General features: G+C 42.0%; 1 protein-coding gene across 1 annotated transcript in view; it reads left to right on the forward strand.

Moving 5' to 3' along the window:
* LOC141131540 (procathepsin L-like) overlaps positions 1-21860 on the forward strand; it is a 39638-nt gene that overhangs the window by 7764 nt on the left and 10014 nt on the right. The window contains exons 2-5 of the mRNA XM_073618923.1: positions 9109-9212; positions 13749-13891; positions 18690-18881; positions 20091-20273. Of these exons, the coding sequence (XP_073475024.1) occupies positions 9109-9212; positions 13749-13891; positions 18690-18881; positions 20091-20273 (622 nt within the window). The remainder of the gene's footprint in view (positions 1-9108; positions 9213-13748; positions 13892-18689; positions 18882-20090; positions 20274-21860) is intronic.

Here is a 21860-nt window from a genome sequence, read left to right on the forward strand (position 1 = left end):
GACATGTCACTTTGCAAAGAATATCCAACTATGCACAAGGAAAACGGAAAATTAAAAATAAAAACCCATTTTTTTGCATGCACGTGATTGGAAGGTGGAAGTCAGCAGAACTTCCCCACATTTACTATTCCAGGGGAAATTTCCTTTGAAAAGCAAAGAGTCTATTTGTCTTTAGTAAATCAACCCATAAATTCAACTTATGTTTTTCACACTAGGTAGCATGAAGGCCTACCTGACAAAACTGAATGTTTTTTTGAAAGGCCCGCACTCTACATAGCTATGGTAAATCTAAAGGAGATTGTACAGAGATTGTACATTCAGACTGCAATGTATGCGATTAAATTCAGAGGTACATAAAAGAATGGCCAACGGTTTCCTGTTGGCTTTTGTGCTCCCTGTAAGAGATTGTGTTGGGTGACTGAAGTCTATTAAAAAGGTACCTGAAGGCTGCTGATGATTCAGCCCATCAAAATGTATCCATAACAAAATGAGTTTCTTATGAAAATAAATCACTATACTATATCTAAATGTATGTAACATGTTCTATTCATTCATTGTAACTTTTTTAAAAATTTTACATTTTGTAACTTTTTGCAAATGTTTACCTTTTGTTGTTTTTTTTATACTGTTTTGGGCTAGGTTCACACATATGCAAGTTGGGGAAGGTGAGCTAATTGCACACTTTCCCAACCAGCACGTGAAAACTGCTGCTCTTTTGCAGATGCATGATGGCGCTATTACTTGTTAATGGGACCCCCACGTATCAGATCACATGTTTTCTCTGCATTTTTGCGCAGGTAGAGCGGCTTATTCAAATGGATTCAAACACGGCATGCAGGACTTGCACAGATTTGACTTTAGCCTTTCTAAAACTGTTTCTTTTGTAAAATACAGTTAAAGTGACACTAAAGGTTTGTTTTTTTTTCTAACTAACAAACATATCATACTTAACTCCACTGTGCAGCTCGTTTTGCACAGAGTGGCCCCGAACATCTTCTTCTGGGGTCCCTCGGTGGCTCTCGCGGCTCCTCCCCACCATCAGATAACCCCCTAGGAGAAGCGCTATCCCGGGGGATTACCTTGCAGGCACACTCCCGAGTCCAGCATTCGGAGTCCATAGAGGCCGAATGCAGGACTTGGCCCTGCCCCCCCCGCGGCACCAGCGTCATTGGATTTGATTGACAGCAACGGGAGCCAATGGTTGCGCTGCTATCATTCTATCCAATCAAGAGCCAAGAACCCCTGGCAGAGAGCGTGTCCTCGTGGGTCAAGTTCGAGGGTTCAAGTAAGTAAAATGGGGGAGCTGGGAGGCCGGTCACTGACAGGTGTTTTTTCACCTTAATGCATAGGATTAGGGATGAGCTTCGTGTTCGAGTCGAACCCATGTTCGACTCGAACATCGGCTGTTCGATCGTTCGCCGAATTGCGAACGTTATGGGCCGTTCGCGCTAAATTCGTGTGGCGCGTCACGGCCCATAATTCACTGCGGCATCGCAGTGCATTGCTGGCTGATGATTGGCCAAGCATGCACTATGACCCGCATGCTTGGCCAATCACAGCGCCGTCAGTAGAGAGAGCTGTAATTGGCCAAAGCCAGGGTGGCTTTGGCCAATTATGGCTCAGGGGATTTAGTACACACCCCACACTATATAAGGCCGCCTGCACGGCGGCCCTGTGTAGTGTGTGTTCCGGTGTGCTGAGAGATAGAGAGAGAGAGAGACAGTGTCATTTGATTTGAGTTAGATAGATTAGGCAGAACAGTCAGTCAGTTAGCTGCACTTACAGTGTATTGTGTATATATATGCATCCCAGGTGTTGCATATATATATATATATACACTGTATTCAGTTTAGCTAGATCCGTTCCTGTTATCTTCTATCTAGACTATTTACATTTAATGCAGTGCGTCCTGCTCACAGTGTTCAGCTAGATCCGTTCCTGCTATTTACATTTAGTGCAGTGCGTCCTGCTCACAGTGTTCAGCTAGATCCGTTCCTGTTATCTTCTAGACTATTTACATTTAGTGCAGTGCGTCCTGCTCACAGTGTTCAGCTAGATCCGTTCCTGCAATTTACATTTAGTGCAGTGCGTCCTGCTCACAGTGTTCAGCTAGATCCGTTCCTGCTATTTACATTTAGTGCAGTGCGTCCTGCTCACAGTGTTCAGCTAGATCCGTTCCTGCTATTTACATTTAGTGCAGTGCGTCCTGCTCACAGTGTTCAGCTAGATCCGTTCCTGTTATTTACATTTAGTGCAGTGCGTCCTGCTCACAGTGTTCAGCTAGATCCGTTCCTGCTATTTACATTTAGTGCAGTGCGTCCTGCTCACAGTGTTCAGCTAGATCCGTTCCTGCTATTTACATTTAGTGCAGTGCGTCCTGCTCACAGTGTTCAGCTAGATCCGTTCCTGCTATTTACATTTAGTGCAGTGCGTCCTGCTCACAGTGTTCAGCTAGATCCGTTCCTGTTATCTTCTAGACTATTTACATTTAGTGCAGTGCGTCCTGCTCACAGTGTTCAGCTAGATCCGTTCCTGCTATTTACATTTAGTGCAGTGCGTCCTGCTCACAGTGTTCAGCTAGAGCCGTTCCTGCTATTTACATTTAGTGCAGTGCGTCCTGCTCACAGTGTTCAGCTAGATCCGTTCCTGTTATCTTCTAGACTATTTACATTTAGTGCAGTGCGTCCTGCTCACAGTGTTCAGCTAGATCCGTTCCTGCTATTTACATTTAGTGCAGTGCGTCCTGCTCACAGTGTTCAGCTAGATCCGTTCCTGTTATCTTCTAGACTATTTACATTTAGTGCAGTGCGTCCTGCTCACAGTGTTCAGCTAGATCCGTTCCTGTTATCTTCTAGACTATTTACATTTAGTGCAGTGTGTCCTGCTCACAGTGTTCAGCTAGATCCGTTCCTGTTATCTTCTAGACTATTTACATTTAGTGCAGTGCGTCCTGCTCACAGTGTTCAGCTAGATCCGTTCCTGTTATCTTCTAGACTATTTACATTTAGTGCAGTGCGTCCTGCTCACAGTGTTCAGCTAGATCCGTTCCTGTTAAATTCCTACTGACAGGCAGGCTTGTCTGGTTACAGTATATAAAGCTACCTGAAGAAAATTACAGGTGTTCTATTTGATCCTATTAGTACCACGGTCAGGCAGCTAGACTATTTACATTTAGTACAGTGCGTCCTGCTCACAGTGTTCAGCTAGATCCGTTCCTGTTATCTTCCTACTGACAGGCAGGCTTGTCTGGTTACAGTATATAAAGCTACCTGAAGAAAATTACAGGTGTTCTATTTGATCCTATTAGTACCACGGTCAGGCAGCTAGACTATTTACATTTAGTACAGTGCGTCCTGCTCACAGTGTTCAGCTAGATCCGTTCCTGTTATCTTCCTACTGACAGGCAGGCTTGTCTGGTTACAGTATATAAAGCTACTTGAAGAAAATTACAGGTGTTCTATCCCAGCTTAGTGCAGCTACAGGCCATTAGTATGTCTGGAAGGCCAAGAAGGAGAGGCAGACAGTCACAAGCCAATAAGAGAGGGCAAGCAGGCTCTGTGTCTAGTGCTGGTCGTGGAGACGGTGCATCCTCATCAGCACGTGGCCATGGGACACGCTTGGCCTTTTTTTCGGCAGCTGGCCGTGTTGAGCCGCAACATGCGGAAGACTTGGTCGAGTGGATGACCAAGCCGTCCTCATCCTCCTCATCCTCTCTCACCCATGCCCAGGGTGCTTTGTCTGGCAAAGCAGCGGCCTCTTCCCTCAGCTCAATGTCATCAGTGACTCCTTCCCTAGCTCCACCATGTCCTCATGAGGATTCCCTCGAACTGTTTGACCACAGTGTTGGGTACATGCTCCAGGAGGATGCCCAGCGTTTGGAAGGCTCTGATGACGATACTGAGCTCGATGAAGGCAGTAACATGAGCACGGACAGAGGGGGTGCCCAAGAAGGACAGCAATCTGGCAGTCATGCTCCCCCTGCTGCAGCATACTGCCAGGTTTGCTCCAGTGATGAGGAGGGAGGGGATGATGAGGTCACTGACTCAACGTGGGTGCCTGATAGGAGAGAGGAGGAGGAGGAGGAGGAGGAGGAGGCGGCGGCACATCACCAACGAGGCAGGATGCCCTCCAGGGGCCAGCCTAAGGGCAGCACATTGACTGCATCACACCCCAAAGCTCCACATGTGCAGGGCGCTGCAGTCTCTGCGCGTTATTCAAAAAGTTCTTTGGTGTGGGCCTTTTTTGAGACGAGTGCATCAGATCGCACCGCTGCTATTTGCAACATATGTCTCAAGCGTATCTCGCGTGGCCAAAACATCTCCCGCTTGGGTACCACATGCTTGACCAGACATATGTTGACCTGCCATGCAGTTCGTTGGCAAGCGTATCTAAAAGACCCACACCAAAGAACAAAGAGGATCTCTCCTTGCTCCTCATCAGCTGAGATTTCCAACCCCACTAGACCTTCAGTCCTCTCTGAGACCTGCAGTGAGAGGAATGAAGGTGTAGAATTAGGTGTGTCACAGCCAAGTACTTGTGGGCAATCTGCTTTTGGTACACCGACGTCAGATTGTACCAGGCAAATTTCCCTGCCCCAGCTGCTGCACCGCCGAAAGAAGTTTGCTCCCAGCCATCCACATGCCCAGCGGTTGAATGCTAGCTTGGCAAAATTGCTAGCACTTCAACTGCTGCCTTTTCAGTTGGTAGACTCACCCCTTCCGTGAGTTTGTGGAATGTGCGGTTCCTCAGTGGCAGGTACCCAAACGCCACTTTTTCTCACGGAAGGCGATTCCGGCTCTCTACCGGCATGTGGAAGGCAATGTCCATGCCTCGCTGGACAGGGCGGTCAGCGGTAAGGTGCATATTACCGCTGACTCATGGTCCAGCAGGCATGGACAGGGACGTTACCTAAGTTTCACGGCGCATTGGGTGACTCTGCTGGCAGCTGGGAAGGATGCAGGACAAGGTGCAGTAGTGTTGGAGGTTGTTCCGCCACCACGCCTCCAAAATGCTGATTGTGACACACCTCTCTCCTCCACCCCCTCCTCTTCTTCTTCCTCCATGGCCTCTTCCTCGGAACCAGCGGTGCTCCGTAGGCGTTTAAGGGGCTACGCAAGTACGCAGGCCAAAAGATGCCATGCGGTGCTTGAGCTGGTGTGCTTGGGGGACAGGAGCCACACTGGGGCAGAGGTTCTGTCAGCTCTGCAGGGGCAGGTTCAGAGGTGGTTGACGCCACGCCAACTTAAGGCAGGAATGGTGGTTTGCGACAATGGCACCAACCTCCTCTCTGCCCTCCGACAGGGACAAATGACCCATGTGCCCTGTTTGGCTCACGTCCTTAACTTGGTGGTGCAGCGGTTCTTGGGCAGGTACCCGGGCTTACAGGATGTCCTGAGGCAGGCCAGGAAAGTCTGTGTGCATTTCCGCCGGTCATATAATGCCAGTGCTCGGCTGACGGACCTCCAAAAGGAGTTTAACCTGCCCAAGAACCGCCTAATCTGTGACATGCCCACCAGGTGGAACTCAACGTTGGCCATGCTGCAGCGGCTGCACACGCAGCAGAGGGCCATCAATGAGTACCTGTGCGACTATGGCACCAGGACAGGGTCAGGGGAGCTTGGTTTTTTTTCCCCACGCCAGTGGGCCATGATCAGGGATGCATGCACTGTCCTGTCACCATTCGAGGAGGCCACGAGGATGGTGAGCAGTGACAGTGCATGCATCAGTGACACTGTCCCCCTTGTCCACCTGTTGGAGCACACGCTGCGTGGAATAATGGACAGGGCACTTGAGGCAGAACAGAGGCAGGAAGAGGAGGACTTCCTTAGCTCTCAAGGCCCCCTTTATCCAGACAGTGTTCCTGCGTGCCCGCCGATCACACAGGAAGAGGAGGAGGAGGAAGAGGAGGAGGAGGAAGATTGTGTCAGTATGGAGGTGGAGCCTGGCACTCAGCATCAGCAGCAGTCTTTAAGGGATCAGTCCCAAGAAACACATGGACTTGTACGTGGCTGGGAGGAGGTGGCTGCGGACCATGTCGTTCTTAGTGACCCAGAGGACTCCGGACCGAATGCCTCAGCAAACCTACGCTGCATGGCCTCCCTGATCCTGCAAAGCCTGCGTAAGGATCCTCGTATTCGTGGTATCAAGGAGAAGGACCAATACTGGCTGGCAACCCTCCTTGATCCACGTTACAAGGGTAAGGTTGCGGACCTTATCTTGCCATCGCAGAGGGAGCAGAGGATGAAACATCTTCGGGAGGCCTTGCAGAAAGGTCTGTGCAACGCGTTCCCAGAGACTGGGAGGTTACAAACTCCTGTTTCTGGACAACGTGTTGCTGAGGCTTCGGTCAGTCAAAGAAGGAGCGGTGGAGAAGGTGGCCGTCTGACCGATGCGTTCAGACAATTTTTTGGTCCGCAGCCCCAAGGTATGATCGGTTCCAGCAACCATCGCCAGCGTCTGTTTTACATGGTGCAGGAATACCTAGGGGCAAGATCAGACTTGGACACCTTTCCCACCGAAAATCCTCTGGGTTACTGGGTCTTGAGGATGGATCACTGGCCAGAGCTTGCACAGTATGCAATTGAGCTACTGGCCTGTCCTGCATCCAACGTTCTTTCGGAACGCACATTCAGTGCTGCTGGAGGCGTGGTAACCGATCACAGGGTGCGTCTGTCCACCGACTCGGTCGATCGGCTGACCTTCATAAAAATGAATGAGTCTTGGATCACCACCAGCTACCAAGCACCTGATGCTGATGTAACCGAATAATTTTTTTTGAAATCTCAGATCCCTTCAAAGACTGCCTATGCTGATGCTGAGTGACTATCCCTGAGTAATTATCCTCTTCCTCCTCAATCATCACGCTGATAGCTTGTAAGAACATTTTTGGTTCTGGGCGCCACCACCAGTGCCTAAGGCACAATTTTTCAGCCCCTGTTTAACAGGGGCGTGTAATTACAATTTTTGATGTAATACTTTGCAGCAGGGCTCGTTCCTGCGTTCCAACTAGAGTGTCTGTGAGGGGTTGCAGTGTTGTGGCACCAGCACCAGTGCCTAAGGCCCAATTTTTCTGCCCCTGTCTAACAGGGGCGTGTAATTACAATTTTTGATGCAATACTTTGCAGCAGGGCTCGTTCCTGCGTTCCAACTAGAGTGTCTGTGAGGGGTTGCAGTGTTGTGGCACCAGCACCAGTGCCTAAGGCCCAATTTTTCTGCCCCTGTCTAACAGGGGCGTGTAATTACAATTTTTGAAGCAATACTTTGCAGCAGGGCTCGTTCCTGCGTTCCAACTAGAGTGTCTGTGAGGGGTTGCAGTGTTGTGGCACCAGCACCAGTGCCTAAGGCCTAATTTTTCAGCTCCTGTTCAACAGGGGCATGTAATTACAATTCTTGATCTAATATTTCACAGCAGGGCCCTGTGAGTGCTTACAGTGTTGTGGCCACAGCAACACCTAAGGCCCAAATTTCTGCTGAGTATATAGGGCAGGACCCTACTTTCAAACATCTAACTTACAAACGACTCCTACTTGCAAACGGAAGGAGACAACAGGAAGTGAGATGAAATCTACCCCTAGGAAGGGAAATTCTCTCCTGTAAGAGTTAATATGGGAAAACAATTTCTCCTTTCCACTGATGCTTTCCAATCCTTGTTCCACAAAAAAACCCAAATTTTCAAAAAACATTTTTCATTGGGACAAAAAAGTGAGGTGAAATCTTCTGAAGAGGAGGAAAGACAGCAAAACAAATGTCACAGGGGTAATAACCCTTCCCTATGTTTTCCAAAAAGCTTAGAAAAGATTTTTTGGCCGGAGCTAAACACGTTAAAAATGTTCAAAATTACAAACAGATTCTACTTAACAACAAACCTACAGTCCCTGTCTTGTTTGCACCGCCTGTATACTGCTGTTCAGAGTATATAGGGCCTGGTGGCCCCACACCTTTCCTTATTTTAATTTGGGTGCGGGGTTCCCCTTAATATCCATACAAGACCCAAAGGGCCTGGTAATGGACTGGGGGGTACCCATGCCGTTTGTCTTACTGATTTTCATCCATATTGCCATGACCCGACATGACATTAAACCCGCAAGCAGTTTTAAATGAGATTTTTTCCTTTAAAAATGACATTTGGTGCAGGGACTGTTCTAAACATGGGAAACACGCGTCACTTTACAGGCATACTATAGACACCCCCCAGGTACGATATTTAAAGGAATATTTCACTTTTTTTTTTTTACTTTAAGCATCATTAAAATCACTGCTCCCGAAAAAACGGCCGTTTTTAAAAGTTTTTTTTGCATTGATACATGTCCCCTGGGGTAGGACCCGGGTCCCCAAACCCTTTTTAGGACAATACCATGCAAATTAGCCTTTAAAATGAGCACTTTTGATTTCGAACGTTCGAGTCCCATAGACGTCAATGGGGTTCTAACGTTCGTGCGAACTTTCGGTCCGTTCGCGGGTTCTGGTGCGAACCGAACCGGGGGGTGTTCGGCTCATCCCTACATAGGATACATTAAGGTGAAAAAACACCAACCTTTAAAACCCCTTTAACAACTCTGAGCTTCAAATATCTATAACATAAAGTCAGCATATGTGTTTGTCAAGATACATGTGGGGCTTTCAATGATGACCTTGTTCTGAAAATGGAGGTTAGAAATGGCAGCCCCGTCATTAAAAACTAAGGTTGGTAAAGATTAGCTATGTCTGTCCTGCTGATCCACTGATTTCAATCTCTGACCCAAGACATCCCCCTGTCAGAACACAATAGAACAGCAGGGGAGATTGTTGTACTAACTTCGGATTGTTAGTACAGCAGCTTCAACCGGCTGGCTTGAACAAAAAAAAAAAAAACTAGTGGTGTGTACCAGGCTTTATTAAAGCTATTAAAGCTGCTTTAATAGCAATACATATGATTAAAGTGGCTGTAAACTTTATACTACTACTTGTAACCCCGCCAGAGCACTCCTGTGAGCGCTCTCAGCCATTGGCTGAATGCCTGCTCTTTTTTTTTTTTTTGACATGTTCAAATACTGGTAAATACATTAAACTGAACAAGAAAACACCATATATGAGGAATTTTGCTTCTAATTTTTAATATTTTACATTTAGGATGAATTTGGATAAGTACCTCCTGGTTTTGTCCGCTGTCATAATTAGCGCGTCTTGTTCACAATTCCTGGACCAAGAATGGGAAGCCTGGAAAACCAAACACGGTAAAAAATCTAAAATATAAGCAGCATTATTATTTTATATATAACTGTATTACAATAAGAGCTGTAGCCTTAGTTGGAAAATCCTAAGTATTTTGAATAAACATAGTATAGAATAGTGTGAGCAGAAATCTTCAAAAAGAAAAAAACATTTGGCATACACTTTGAGCTGATAGCTCAAAGTGTATGCCAAATGTTTTTTTCTTTTTGTTTTGGATAAGTAACGAAGGGTCAACCCCCCTTTTTTTTGCTGTTTGTGTACAATTGGGGAAATTTCCATTCACTCCCTGTCCCAGAGTTGCAACTGAAAGTTAGTGGAAATCTCTCAAAGTGGAATTCCTGACAACAAGTGTCCCCATTCAGGAGATTTCTGCTCACTCTATGTTGTAGTGACAACTACAACTAAAATGTTGGATTTCTCCCAACCAGCAGCAATAAAAAAATCCACAGAAATTCTAATCCTTCCCCACTCTATCAAAAAGTTTTAAAAAAAGTTTTGCCTAGAGATACACTTAAAAAAAAAATAACATTTTTGGTTCTTAGTTTTGAGTAAATTAGGAAACAGTTAGATTAGCTAGGTAACCCTGTCAGTTTTCTTCTTTTTTTAATTTTTTAAAAATTTTTGAATTTCTTAATTTTTTTTAGTCTTGTCCTGTTGTGCATATTTCTCCATAAGCTGGCCATACCAGTAGAATTTCATTTTATCTTCGTAAGTTCATCCAATAGTACCATTATGGACTCAAATTTCAAATGAAAACACAGAAATATTTTTTTTGATTGCTATGTTTTGAATTCTACATTTGCTCTCGGGATGCACATGCGTATTACAATGCATATACGACTTTTCATGAATGAAAACCATATTCACAATTAAAATTTTGTTTGTTCGAGAAAACATTTCTATCCTTCTCCTTCCATTTTTCTGATCACTACAATCCTAGTCCTGATTTCCTGGTCAACAACATTTGTTGATTTGACCCATTTATTTTATAAAAATCGATCTAAAGTTCCAAAAAACTAAATTCTACCAATGTATGTCCATCTTTCCTTCCTGTTCTAATGACACTATTGTTACTGGGAAGTGAGGAGTAATCTCCAGTGAGAATAAAGAGTAGACATGTGTATGTTGTTTCGTTCCGAATCAAAATTTGGACGAATTTTTCATTATTCAGAAATTCGGATGCATCCGAATTACAAAAGTAATGAATTTAAATGAATACAAAAAAAGCGAACGGATTCGAATTGAATTCGAAAACAAATTTGAATCGAATGCGAAAACATATTCAAATCGAATTTCGAAAACATAATCGTATTCAAAAACAAATTCGAATCGAATTTGAAAACAATAGAAATCGATTTTCTAAAAAATACAATAAAATAGAATATAAAATCATAAAGCAATAGAATACATATATATAATATATTTTTTATTCTGTTTTATTGTTTTTCTATGCTTTTCTTTTCTTTTCTTTTTTATTATTTTCTATTCTATAATAGTCTTTTCTATTCAAATTCAAATTCATTCTATACGAAATTCGAATTTCGGAACATGGCTTCTGAAGATCGAATTTCGTATAGAATGAATTTGAATTAGAATAGAAAAGATTTGAATAGAAAAGAATAGACTAGAAATTCGAACATCATTTAGAATTAGATCGAATTTGAATAGAAAAGATTAGAATAGAAAAGAAAATAATAGAAAAGAATAAACTAGAAAAACATATATTGTATTTTATTCTATTCTGTTCTATTGTTTTTCTATTCTATTCTTTTCTATTCTTTTCTATTCTATTCTAATCTTTTCTATTCAAATTCAAAATCATTCTATACGAAATTTGAATTTCGGAAAATGGTTATCAGAAATTCTAATTTCATATAGAATGAAATCAAATTAGAATAGAAGAAAATAATAGAAAAGAATAGACTAGAAAAACAATAATATATATATAAGATTACAAGGCAAGTAGAGTCATTCCAAACAAAATCGTTACAATCATCTGTTCAGACAAAGATTACATTTCAGGCTGATTTGTTCGCACCCTTCCTTAGATCATTTAGAACACATCTGAACTTTATTTTTATATGTACAAGGTCGGTGGGAGGACCTGTTTGCTGACACTAGATTGAAAGCTGTGTGTGGTTCTCCTCTACACTTCAATCTATATATATATTTTTTTTTTTTTTCTATTCTGTTCTATTGTTTTCTATGCTATTCTTTTCTATTCTATTCTAATCTTTTCTATTCAAATTTGCATTCATTCTAGAGGAAATTCGAATTTCGGAAGATGGCTTCCGTATAGAATGAATTCGAATTTGAATAAAAAAGATTAGAATAGAAAATAATAGAAAATAGACTAGAAAAACAATAGAACAGAATAGAATAAATATAATATATATATTATGTTTTATTCTATTCTGTTCTATTGTCTTTCTAGTCTATTCTTTTCTACTCTATTCTAATCTTTTCTATTCAAATTCATTTTATACGAAATTCGATTTTCGGAAGATGGTTTTATATAGATATATATATATATATATTTTTTTTTTTTCTATGCTGGTCTATGGTTTTTCTATGCTATTCTTTTCTATTATTTTCTATTTTATTCTAATCTTTTCTATTTGAATGTAAATTCATTCTATACAAAATCCGAATTTCGGAAAATGGTTATATAGAAATAGAATGAAATCGAATTCTAATAGAAAAGACTAGAATAGAAAAAACAATAGAACAGTATAGGAAGACAAATTATATATATATATATATATATATATATATATATATATATATATATAACATCTTCCGGAATTGGAATTTGGTACAGAATGAATTTGATTTTGAATAGAAAAGATTAGAATAGAATATATTATATTTTTTTCTATTCTGTTCTATTGTTTTTCTATTCTATTCCAATCTTTTCTATTGGAATTCGATTTCATTATTCATTGAAATTCGAATTTCGCAAAATGGTTATATATAGTTTACCTTTTCAAATTCGAATGCGGTAGAATTTTTTCGAATTTGATCGTTTTTTTCGAATGCGGTAGAATTTTTTCAAATTCGAATACGAAACGAATCCCGAAAACGAATGTAACGAATGCAACTAATTTAACTAAACGAATTTAGTTAAATAACGAATCGAAACTAAACGAAACTAAACTAATTTTTTCATCCTGCACATGTCTAGAGCAATTAAAAGCTAATCAAGCTTTTAGACTTCCCTACACTACTAACAAATAGTGTTTTTATTGCCATTGCATCCATTTGAGAGAGATCTACCCTCATTCTTCTAGTGCCAACTTTGTCACCGGGACAGGAAGTGAAGGAATATCTTTCAAATGGGGCAAGACAGTGCCAAAAGAAGAAAACATGAAAAGGGATCTTATTGTTCCCAACTCTTTCTAGATAAAAAATGTTTTGGCCTGAGATACATTTTGATGCCCAATTGTAGTTTTATACAAAACTATTTAGACAAACATAGGGCGCAAAAAAAAATCTACTTTTTCACCCGTCAAACATAGGGTGCTAAAAAAAATTCAACTTTTTGTCTTTCCATTTTTTCAGCTCTAGTGTCAGGACAAAATTCAGCTTGCAGATAATGATCACTACACTCTATGTAAAAGCAGCAATCTGCAGCAGTCCAGCGCCCCCTGCTAAGACAAAACGAAAGCATTCCATAGATGATGAGATTTGCAAATCGCTCAATTAAACTAATTAATCTAAATTAATCGCTCAATTAAACATAGTTAGTGTTGATGGGGGAATCCCTCTTGCATCGCTGTTGTGCACTAGCCGCCGGCAGTAATCAAATGTAAAAAATCCAAAAGACTGGTTGTACTGAAGTCAATTGATGGATCGACATCAGTACAACCAGCCTGCCCATAGATGGATTGAATCTTGGCTGGTTTCTGATGAACCGGCTGAGATTTGGTCAGCTATGGCCAGATTAAGAAAGGGGCATATTGGACCACTGCTGTAAACAACATTTAGGCTTTAAGCTGCCATTACCCACATCACTCTGGCTTAGAGGTTTCATTAATGTATAGTGAATCCTGCTGTATGTAATAGGCCCTGCACTGGGAAAGGGCATCTTCAAACGGGTTAGACGTCTGTTAAGGCTAACAGATGCTGGCCATATATGATCCAATAAGAGCAAATAGCAAATAACAGATCATTTTAGACAATCTGGCTATGTAGAGACTGGCTTCTACCCTGTTTCCCCAAAAATAAGACCTAGCGTGATTGTCGGTGATGGCTGCAATATAAGCCCAACCCCCCAAATAAGCCCTACCCTGTTTCCACGAAAATAAGCCCTACCCTGAAAATAAGACCTACAAGGACTTTAACTAGGGCTTATTTGGGGGGTAGGGCTTATATTGCAGCCCTCACCGACAATCACGCTAGGTCTTATTTTCGAGGAAACAAGGTAATAGTCACTATGATGGTGAGGAGAACAACTACAGTTTTCTAGTGCTGTACAGAATATCCAGTTATGTTGCTCTAAAGTGGTAATATGAAATCCTGAGCTTTCCTTTTTGCAGGAAAGAGATATGTCACTGCACATGATGCAACATTTCGCAGAAAGGCCTGGGAAGCAACATGGCATAAAGTGCAGAATCACAATCAAAAGTATGAACAGGGTCTCACAAAGTACAGAATGGAGATGAACAAGTTTGCAGATATGGTAAGATTAAACATTACTGCTACAACATGATAAACATAAATGGAAAGAACTAGTTAATACCCTATGGTTGGTTTGTTAGGCTGGTCATATATAAGAAGAATATTGATCAGGGGCTAGCAATCTGGCATTTTTAACAATAAGCAAAACATGGGGTCCCAGAATATTATTCATGGGTTATTCACCAAATCTCAATCAGATGTACATTAGTGAATCTACATGTTACTTAGTCAATAGTAGATAGAGGTTGTTGCTGCCATATGTGAGACAAACGTGGTTATATATTTAAGTGGTACAAATAGAAGTCCTTAGCTCAGCCCAATGACTTTGAGGTTTGGCAGCTCTCTACAAAATGGGGGTCCTTACCAAGGTGCAGAGGTAACCTGACTTTAATGATCTATGTATAATTGAGCAAGAAGGAGCACCAAATACTTGTTTTGAGTCCAAAAGAATTTATTTGCTTCCGCAAGTAACCGAAAGGAAGAAAAAAGGCAGGCAACATGTTTTGGAGGCCCAAACAATCCCTCTTCATCAGGGATTTAGTGGTTAAACCAGTATCTAATGCACTCTAACGTCTCTTTCAGACGAATGTTCCAATCAGGTTTGCCTGTCAGTTTTTCAGGTAGACCTGATCAGAAGGTCTATGCGTTCCTATGGACAGGTTTGTATAAACTGACTTGTGTCCATTTTTACTTCCCTACCTCCAGGTCCGATCAGGTCTGCTACAAAAAAAAAAGAGGGAAGACTCTATTCTCTGCCATTTAGGCAGACTGGATTGGAGACAGCCAGGTGTAAATGGATAGCAGAGTCTGTGTCCGCTCAGAATTAATGGATGTGCCATCCGCCCGCTCTTCTCTGATCAGCAGGGGATCAGCTTGTGTGAAAAGGGCCTAAGTGTTACCTACCTGGTTGAAATCAAGATAAAGAGGAGGCTTCTATTGCACCTCTTGTCCAATACCACTGGTAGTAGTGACAGATGACGTGGCGACAAAGAGTGGCAGAGGGGCAATGTTGCATACAGCTCCAGCTCCCAGATGTGAGGAACAGATGACAGTAGTCCACTGGTTAAGAACTAGATGCAGGAACAAGGTAGCACCCAATCAGCAGACAAGAACGAAGCCAGGAAACAAGCTGAAGGTCGTAAACAGCTGAGCAGCAAGGTACTGAATCAGAAGACAGGAACAGCATCAGGATACAGGCCAAGGTCAGCAACAGCTAGGCAGGGAGGTATAGGAGCATAAGGCAGAGGCAGTGTCAGGATACAGGCTGAGGTCAGTCAACAGATGGGCAGCAAGGTACCAAATAAGAAGGCAGGAAACATAGACCAATGTCACAATGGACAGACAACAATTCAGAGACAGGACAAAGGCATACTTTGTTGCATACAGAAGTTGAAGTAGCAGGTCAGGTCACAGGTAAGTCAGAAACTAGCTGAAGACCACTTAGCAATCTGTTCATTCCACACTCTGGCTTATTTTGAGGCCAGTGCTGAGAATTCACATGAGCCTATGTACGTGCTGCCAATAAATCAATTACCAAGACCTGCTAATACACGTCTGTTAGTGACCTTAGGCACAGAAACACGACCATGTTCATGCACTGGTCTTCTCATACTGGAACAAACTAGACCAAGGAAACCTGAATCCAAGCTAAGACAACATTCAGTGTGTGAATGCCCGTGTTAGTGAACAATCAGCAACTGCGTTGGCTGTCTTGTCCGCATTGGCTGGCTTTTGTTCAACTTTTGGTCTCTTGTGGAGAAACATTTGTTTGATGCTCCTTCTGGTTCAGTTGCACACATTTTATTAAATAGGAGGCTAGCATGCTTTGTGTTTTAGGCCTGATACACACTATTAGTTTTTTTTCTCATTTAACCCAGCGGGCTGGGATGTTAGTACAGCAATCCCCCGACCCCCCCCCCCCCGGCCAGAACACCCCAACATTTTTCTGAATTAAAAATTGTATTTATTTATTTATTACAGGTACATTAGAGCAGTCCCTTACCTCCTCCTTGGTGGTCCTCCACCAGCACTATCTGCTCCTTCTTCCTCCGACTGCCCCCTTGTGCTATGGGGGTCACTCATGTGGGCACGCTCCCAAACTGGGCTGTGTGTGTCTATAGACACACACAGTGCTGGTAAGCCATGCCCCTGCTCCCTCCTCACAGGAGTTTGACTGATAGCAGCAGGAGTCTATGGCTCCCGCTGCTCTCAATGTCATCTGTGAGACCAAGAAGTGAGTGAACTGCAGCCAGGGCAGTGCTGGATTGGTGACAGGACTCAGGTAAGTGTTTGGGGACAGTAGTGCTAGAACAAGCAGTATTTTTTTTCCTTATCCCCAGAGAATGTTGTAAAGTAAAACACCTTTTGAAGTTAGATCCATTTGAAGGTAACAGGTATCATCACGTGGTCACATATTTACAGCCTTACTCCAGCCAAAGTGGGGAAGAGTTCAAGTTCCTTTTAGGAATTATATTTCTGTCTGTGCTCACATTGTGGATATATACCTATTTTATCTTTTTGCCTTATAAGAGTGAAATCTCTCCAATAAGGACTCTGAGAAAATAATAACCTGAAAGAGGCTCCAACCCTTCTCTACCATAATCGAATCTAAAATGAAATGAAGTCCTTTTCCTCCTCTTCCTTCTTCTGACTCTCTTCCCTTCTCTATACCATTCTAAAACAGAGTGGATTTGGATGTCCTCCGCTATTCTTTTTTCTATTATGCAGAGTAAGCCTAAACAGATTTGGTACTTGATGTCACTGATTGTACAGTTTTAATATTATCCAATGAGCACCCAGATTTTAACCACTTCAGCCCCAGAAGATTTTACCCCCTTCCCGACCAGAGCATTTTTTGCGAATTCGTGTGACGTTGCACCCAAACAAAATTGACGTCCCTTTTTCCCCACAAAAAGAGCTTTCTTTTGGTGGTATTTTATCACATCTGCGGTTTTTATTTTTTGAGCTATAAACAAAAAAAGACTGACAATTTTGAAAAAAAAAACAATATTTTTTACTTTTTGCTATAATAAATATCCCCCAAAAATATATATAAAAAAAAAATTTCTTCCACAGTTTAGGCCGATATGTATTCTTCTACATTTTTTTGGTAAAATCGCAATAAGTGTATATTGATTGGTTTGTGCAAAAGTTATAGCGTCTACAAAATGTATAGATTTATGGCATTTTTATTATTATTTTTTTTTACTAGTAATGGCGGCGATCTGCAATTTATATCGGGACTGCGACATTATGGTGGACAGATTGAACACTTTTGACACTATTTTGGGACCATTGAAATTTATACAGCGGTCAGAGCTACAAATCGCCACTGACTACTGTATAAATGACACTGGTAGGGAAGGGGTTAAACACTAGGGGGCGATCAAGGGGTTAAGTGTGTTCCCTGGGTGTGTTCTAACTATAGGGGGGATGGGCTCACTACAACATGACAGAGATCACTGCTCCCGATGACAGGGAGCAGTAGATCCCTGTCATTTTTCTAGGCAGAGCAGGGAAATGCCTTGTTTACATCTCCCCGTTCTGCCTCTCCTCGCCGCAATCGCGGGCTGCTGGTGAACATCGAGTTTGCAGGACCCACGGAGCACGGTGGGCGTGCGCGTGCCCACTAGGCGGCAAATTCAAAGGGACGTACGGGTACGCTCTTTTGCCTGCCCATGCCATTCTGCCGATGTAAATTGGCGTGCGGCGGTCGGCAAGTGGTTAATGTATATGTTTACTTTGTTGACATGCGGTGACTGATTTCAAATAATAAGACCAATATGCTTCTCCAGAAAAAGTCTTTTTTAAAGTTGTACTAAAATGTTAGTTTTTTTTTACCTAAAACAATAAACATGTTATACCTACCTGCTCTGTGATCCAGCCAGTAAGTCTGTTATTTTTTTACCTTTAACAGACCAAGCTGTCGAGCAAAAGTAACAGGTTGAGACATTTACCACTGGCAGGGGTACTTACGATGATCAGCTTTTATTAGAGTGATATTAAAGGCAAGTTAAAAGAAAAACAATTACAAACATGTTATACTTACCTGCTCTGTGCAGTGGTTTGGCACAGAGCAGCACCAATCCTCCTCTTCTCGGGTCCCCTGCTGGTGCTCCTGGCTGCCGAGTGCCCCCAGAGCAAACATCCCAAGCTGCTGCTCTGTGTGATCATTCAGACACAGAGCAGTGGCTCGGCCCCGCCCCCTCTCTCTTCTCATTGGCTCACTAGCTGTGATTGACGGCAGTGGGAGCCAATGGCTCCCGCTGCTGTCTTAGCCAATGAGGAGGAAGAATCCCCAGAGAGCCGGGGCTACTGTGCACATCACTGGATCGCAAAGGGGCTAAGGTAAGTATTACTGGGGGGGGGGGTGCTGCACACAGAAGGTTTTTTTACCTTGAACCTTTAGAACCACTTTAATTTTGTGTAAAACAAAGGTCAAAATAGAGGAAACAAAGCTGAAGAAATTAAATTCAGGCACCACATTTAAGGACTGGTAAGCTGCAATATAAATTAAATGTTTGTTTTGGGGTCTAATACTACTACGTTTATTGGCAACTCGTAAACATCATTGCTAGCTGCAGAATAAAATAAAACTGTAAAAATGTATTTTCAATGCTGGAAAAACTAATTACATGAATACTAACAATTACTTAAAATATGTGCTCAGTCGTGCATTATATATAGTTTTATTTGTAACATTTTAACACTATAGTAAAAGTAGATGTATTCTATATTTGCAATTAATAAACTCATTATCATACTTGGGTTATAAAATTTACTAATGTTTTTTCGTCCAGGCTCCAAAGGAACGTAGCTCCAAGAGCTGCCTTTCGTCAAAAAAGAAAAGAGGCACCATGAGGACAAACGTTCCTGTGCGGACCTATTCAAGAAACTTAAATATACCAGAATCAGTTGACTGGAGAGACTCAAAGTGTGTTACCCGTGTTAAAAATCAAGGCATTTGTGGATCCTGCTGGGCATTTGCAACGGTAATTAAAATACTTCTGAAACTTTAATGCAGCATATGGTGGAAGTCACATATACAGTCTGTGCACACAGATGGTACAGTTCTACCCCTCCCATTGTCTCTGCACTAAAGACTGCTGTATTGACATACACTTCAGCAAAAACAAAATATTTAATCGTCCTGCTCCAGATCAACAGAGTGCAACTCATGAGCTACCATAACTTAAATGTATCTGAGCACCACATGATTGAATAATGGAAGTCAGCAGAGCTTCTGCTCATTTACTAGGCTCTGGAGCAGCTGCACTTGCAGAGTCCAACTACACTTTGCAAAGTGCACAGTCTATTTACCTTTAGTAAATCAACCCCATTGTCTACTCCTACTGATGCTGGTGCAGGTTCTACTCCTACTGGCCACAGTCTGGCCCTCTAAAGTCTGAAGAACCGCAAATTGATCCTTTCTTTAGAATGTCTGGAGACCCCTGAGCTAACGGATGGATACATAGCAAGTGCAGTGAAGGCTTTGTTACATAGTTACATATATAGTAGGTGAGGTTGAAAAAAGACAAGTCCATCAAGTCCAACCTATGTGTGTGATTATATGTCAGTATTACATTGTACATCCCTGAATGTTGCGGTCCCTACAGCAAAGGGAACATAGGTTCCTTATAGCATGCTCTGTGATCGGGATTTCTCAACCAGGGTTTAATGGAACCCTAGGGTTTCTCCAGATGTTTTTAGAGGTTCCCTGAGCAATGAGCAACTTCTGCCTCTCAGATAAGTTCCCAATGACACCATTGATCTTTCTAACTATATGTAAGGTGGTAATTCATCTCAATGACCACAAGTGTAAGGAGCATTCTTCCCACTGACCATCACACTAATACACCTTGAGTTGTAGATATAGTAGATTTTAGCAGGGGTTCCCTGAGTACGCAAAGTTATTTCAAGGGTTACTCTGTGTTGAAAAGGTTGAGAAAGGCTGCTCTATACAGAGAGATTCAGTATTAAATACTATTCTCATTATTTCTTTTTATTGGGCCATGTATGGACAGCCTAAATATACAACCTTAAAACATTTTATAAATAATAACTGACATGACATGACACCATTGGCTTGTGGACTCCTTGTTCTGTTTCTGCAGTTCCTGACAATTGTTTTCTCCAATTGCTGTAAAGAAACAGTTCAAACAAAGTAACTTACCATTATATGTATTGTTGTATTATTTCAGGTGGGTGTAGTTGAGGCTCGTAACTGCATTAAGACTAATGAGCTTATTGAACTAAGTGAGCAGCAGATTGTGGACTGTGACAATGATAATGGCGGATGTTGTGGTGGAGATCCAGCACATGCTATGGACTATGTTGCACACAATGGTATCATGAAGGCTCAAGACTATGAGTACTCAGATCGGGTAGGCTCCTTTAAAGTAATTGTTTTTCTGTAGATTTATTTTGCATCATTAAAGGCTAAAGCTGTCCATACAAGTAAACATTTCACTTGTTCAGCCCAGCTGGCTGAATGAGAGAAATCCATAGGTTCCTCCATCCACGCTGTACAGCACAGATGGATAAATTTCCAGCTGCCGATTATTGTATCGTGACAGCTAACAACCACAGCTGTCAGAATACTCAAACAGTGACTGCATGCTAACTGGCTGCAGTCACTGTTTGGCTTTGTCAGAAGGGCCACCAATGGCTCAGATTTCAGACAATTCACATAAATTGGCGTAAATTTGAGCTGTGTCTGTCCAGTTTAAAGCGGAACTTTACCCAAGGTCCTCTCCTCTGCCTCTTCCCCCTTCTCTTTTACACATTAGCAAAAAAAACCTTTGAAAAGTCAAAATTTTTTTTCAATTAAAACATTTTTTTGAAGATTTTGATCGTAAATGCTTGATAACCATTGTTATACTCAGCTGTATACTATTGTATGCTGTAAAACCCAATAAACATTTTTCAAAAAAAAAACAAAACATTTTTTTTACTTGCTAATTCCTGACCTAAGTCAGGGTGATGTTATGGCTCCCTACGGCGCAGCCAAGACACAGATTTCTGCCATTTCTCTACCCCACAGAGTGTGTGAGCATGTGTAGCTAACTGCTTCTGGGATAGCTATGTCACACAACCTGGAAGCTGTTTGTGAGATGTTGTTCATGCACACACTATGTGGTCCCTGCCAGAGAACTAGAAGAGACCCGCAGTGTGCATGCGCATGTGGGGGGATCTGGTGCATTAAGTACAGACATGGGTCTTTTCCAGGTCAATGAGATTCATGACTTGTCTGCACATGCATTGGATCTCCATTAAAGATTGCAACTCTGTAGAAGAGGGGTAAAGAGAGAATGTTTGCTTCATGCTAGACAATGCTGGACTCCATGGATATTAGGTATTTTTCTTTTTCTTTTTCTTTTTTAATACAGGGACAAATGTTAAGGATTTTTTAGGCAATGTGAAGTTTCTCTTTAACTTGTATATGCCACAAAAAGTTTTTTTAGTTTTATATATTGCAGAAGATTTACAATTACTGTCAAGTTTTTATTTCTTTTAATGATCCTGTTGAGATTTTCATTCACTTCCGGATCTTCTGATGTGTGTGTGTAAGAAATGCGGATTAGTTGTCACCAGTACAGGAGAGCATTGACAAAAATGAAAACATTGCGACAGTCTAATCCTTTTGTACTTTATTAAAAATGGCAGCAGGAGGGAATTTTCATAATTACTGTCTTGATCTCTCCAGTAGGGGGAGAGATGGCAATACAAAATCAGACAGGGTCTTACCAGCTCCATCCCTGCGGGTGCCCAAGGCTAAAGATAGGTTCACATCTGTGGGTGCGGGAAGACGCATCAAACACACCTCTGCTTTTAAGAAAACGTGCAGAGGTGCCATTAACCGCCATGCACTGAAAAATGTGGTGTGGTTACCCACATGCGGGAACGCGTAGTGCCAAAAGTTTGGGAACCTTTTTTCTGCAGGAAACACAAGTACAGAAACCCAATGAAAG

The sequence above is a fragment of the Aquarana catesbeiana genome, linkage group LG03 (assembly GCF_042186555.1).
Source record: "Aquarana catesbeiana isolate 2022-GZ linkage group LG03, ASM4218655v1, whole genome shotgun sequence".
NCBI classification, from domain to species: domain Eukaryota; kingdom Metazoa; phylum Chordata; class Amphibia; order Anura; family Ranidae; genus Aquarana; species Aquarana catesbeiana.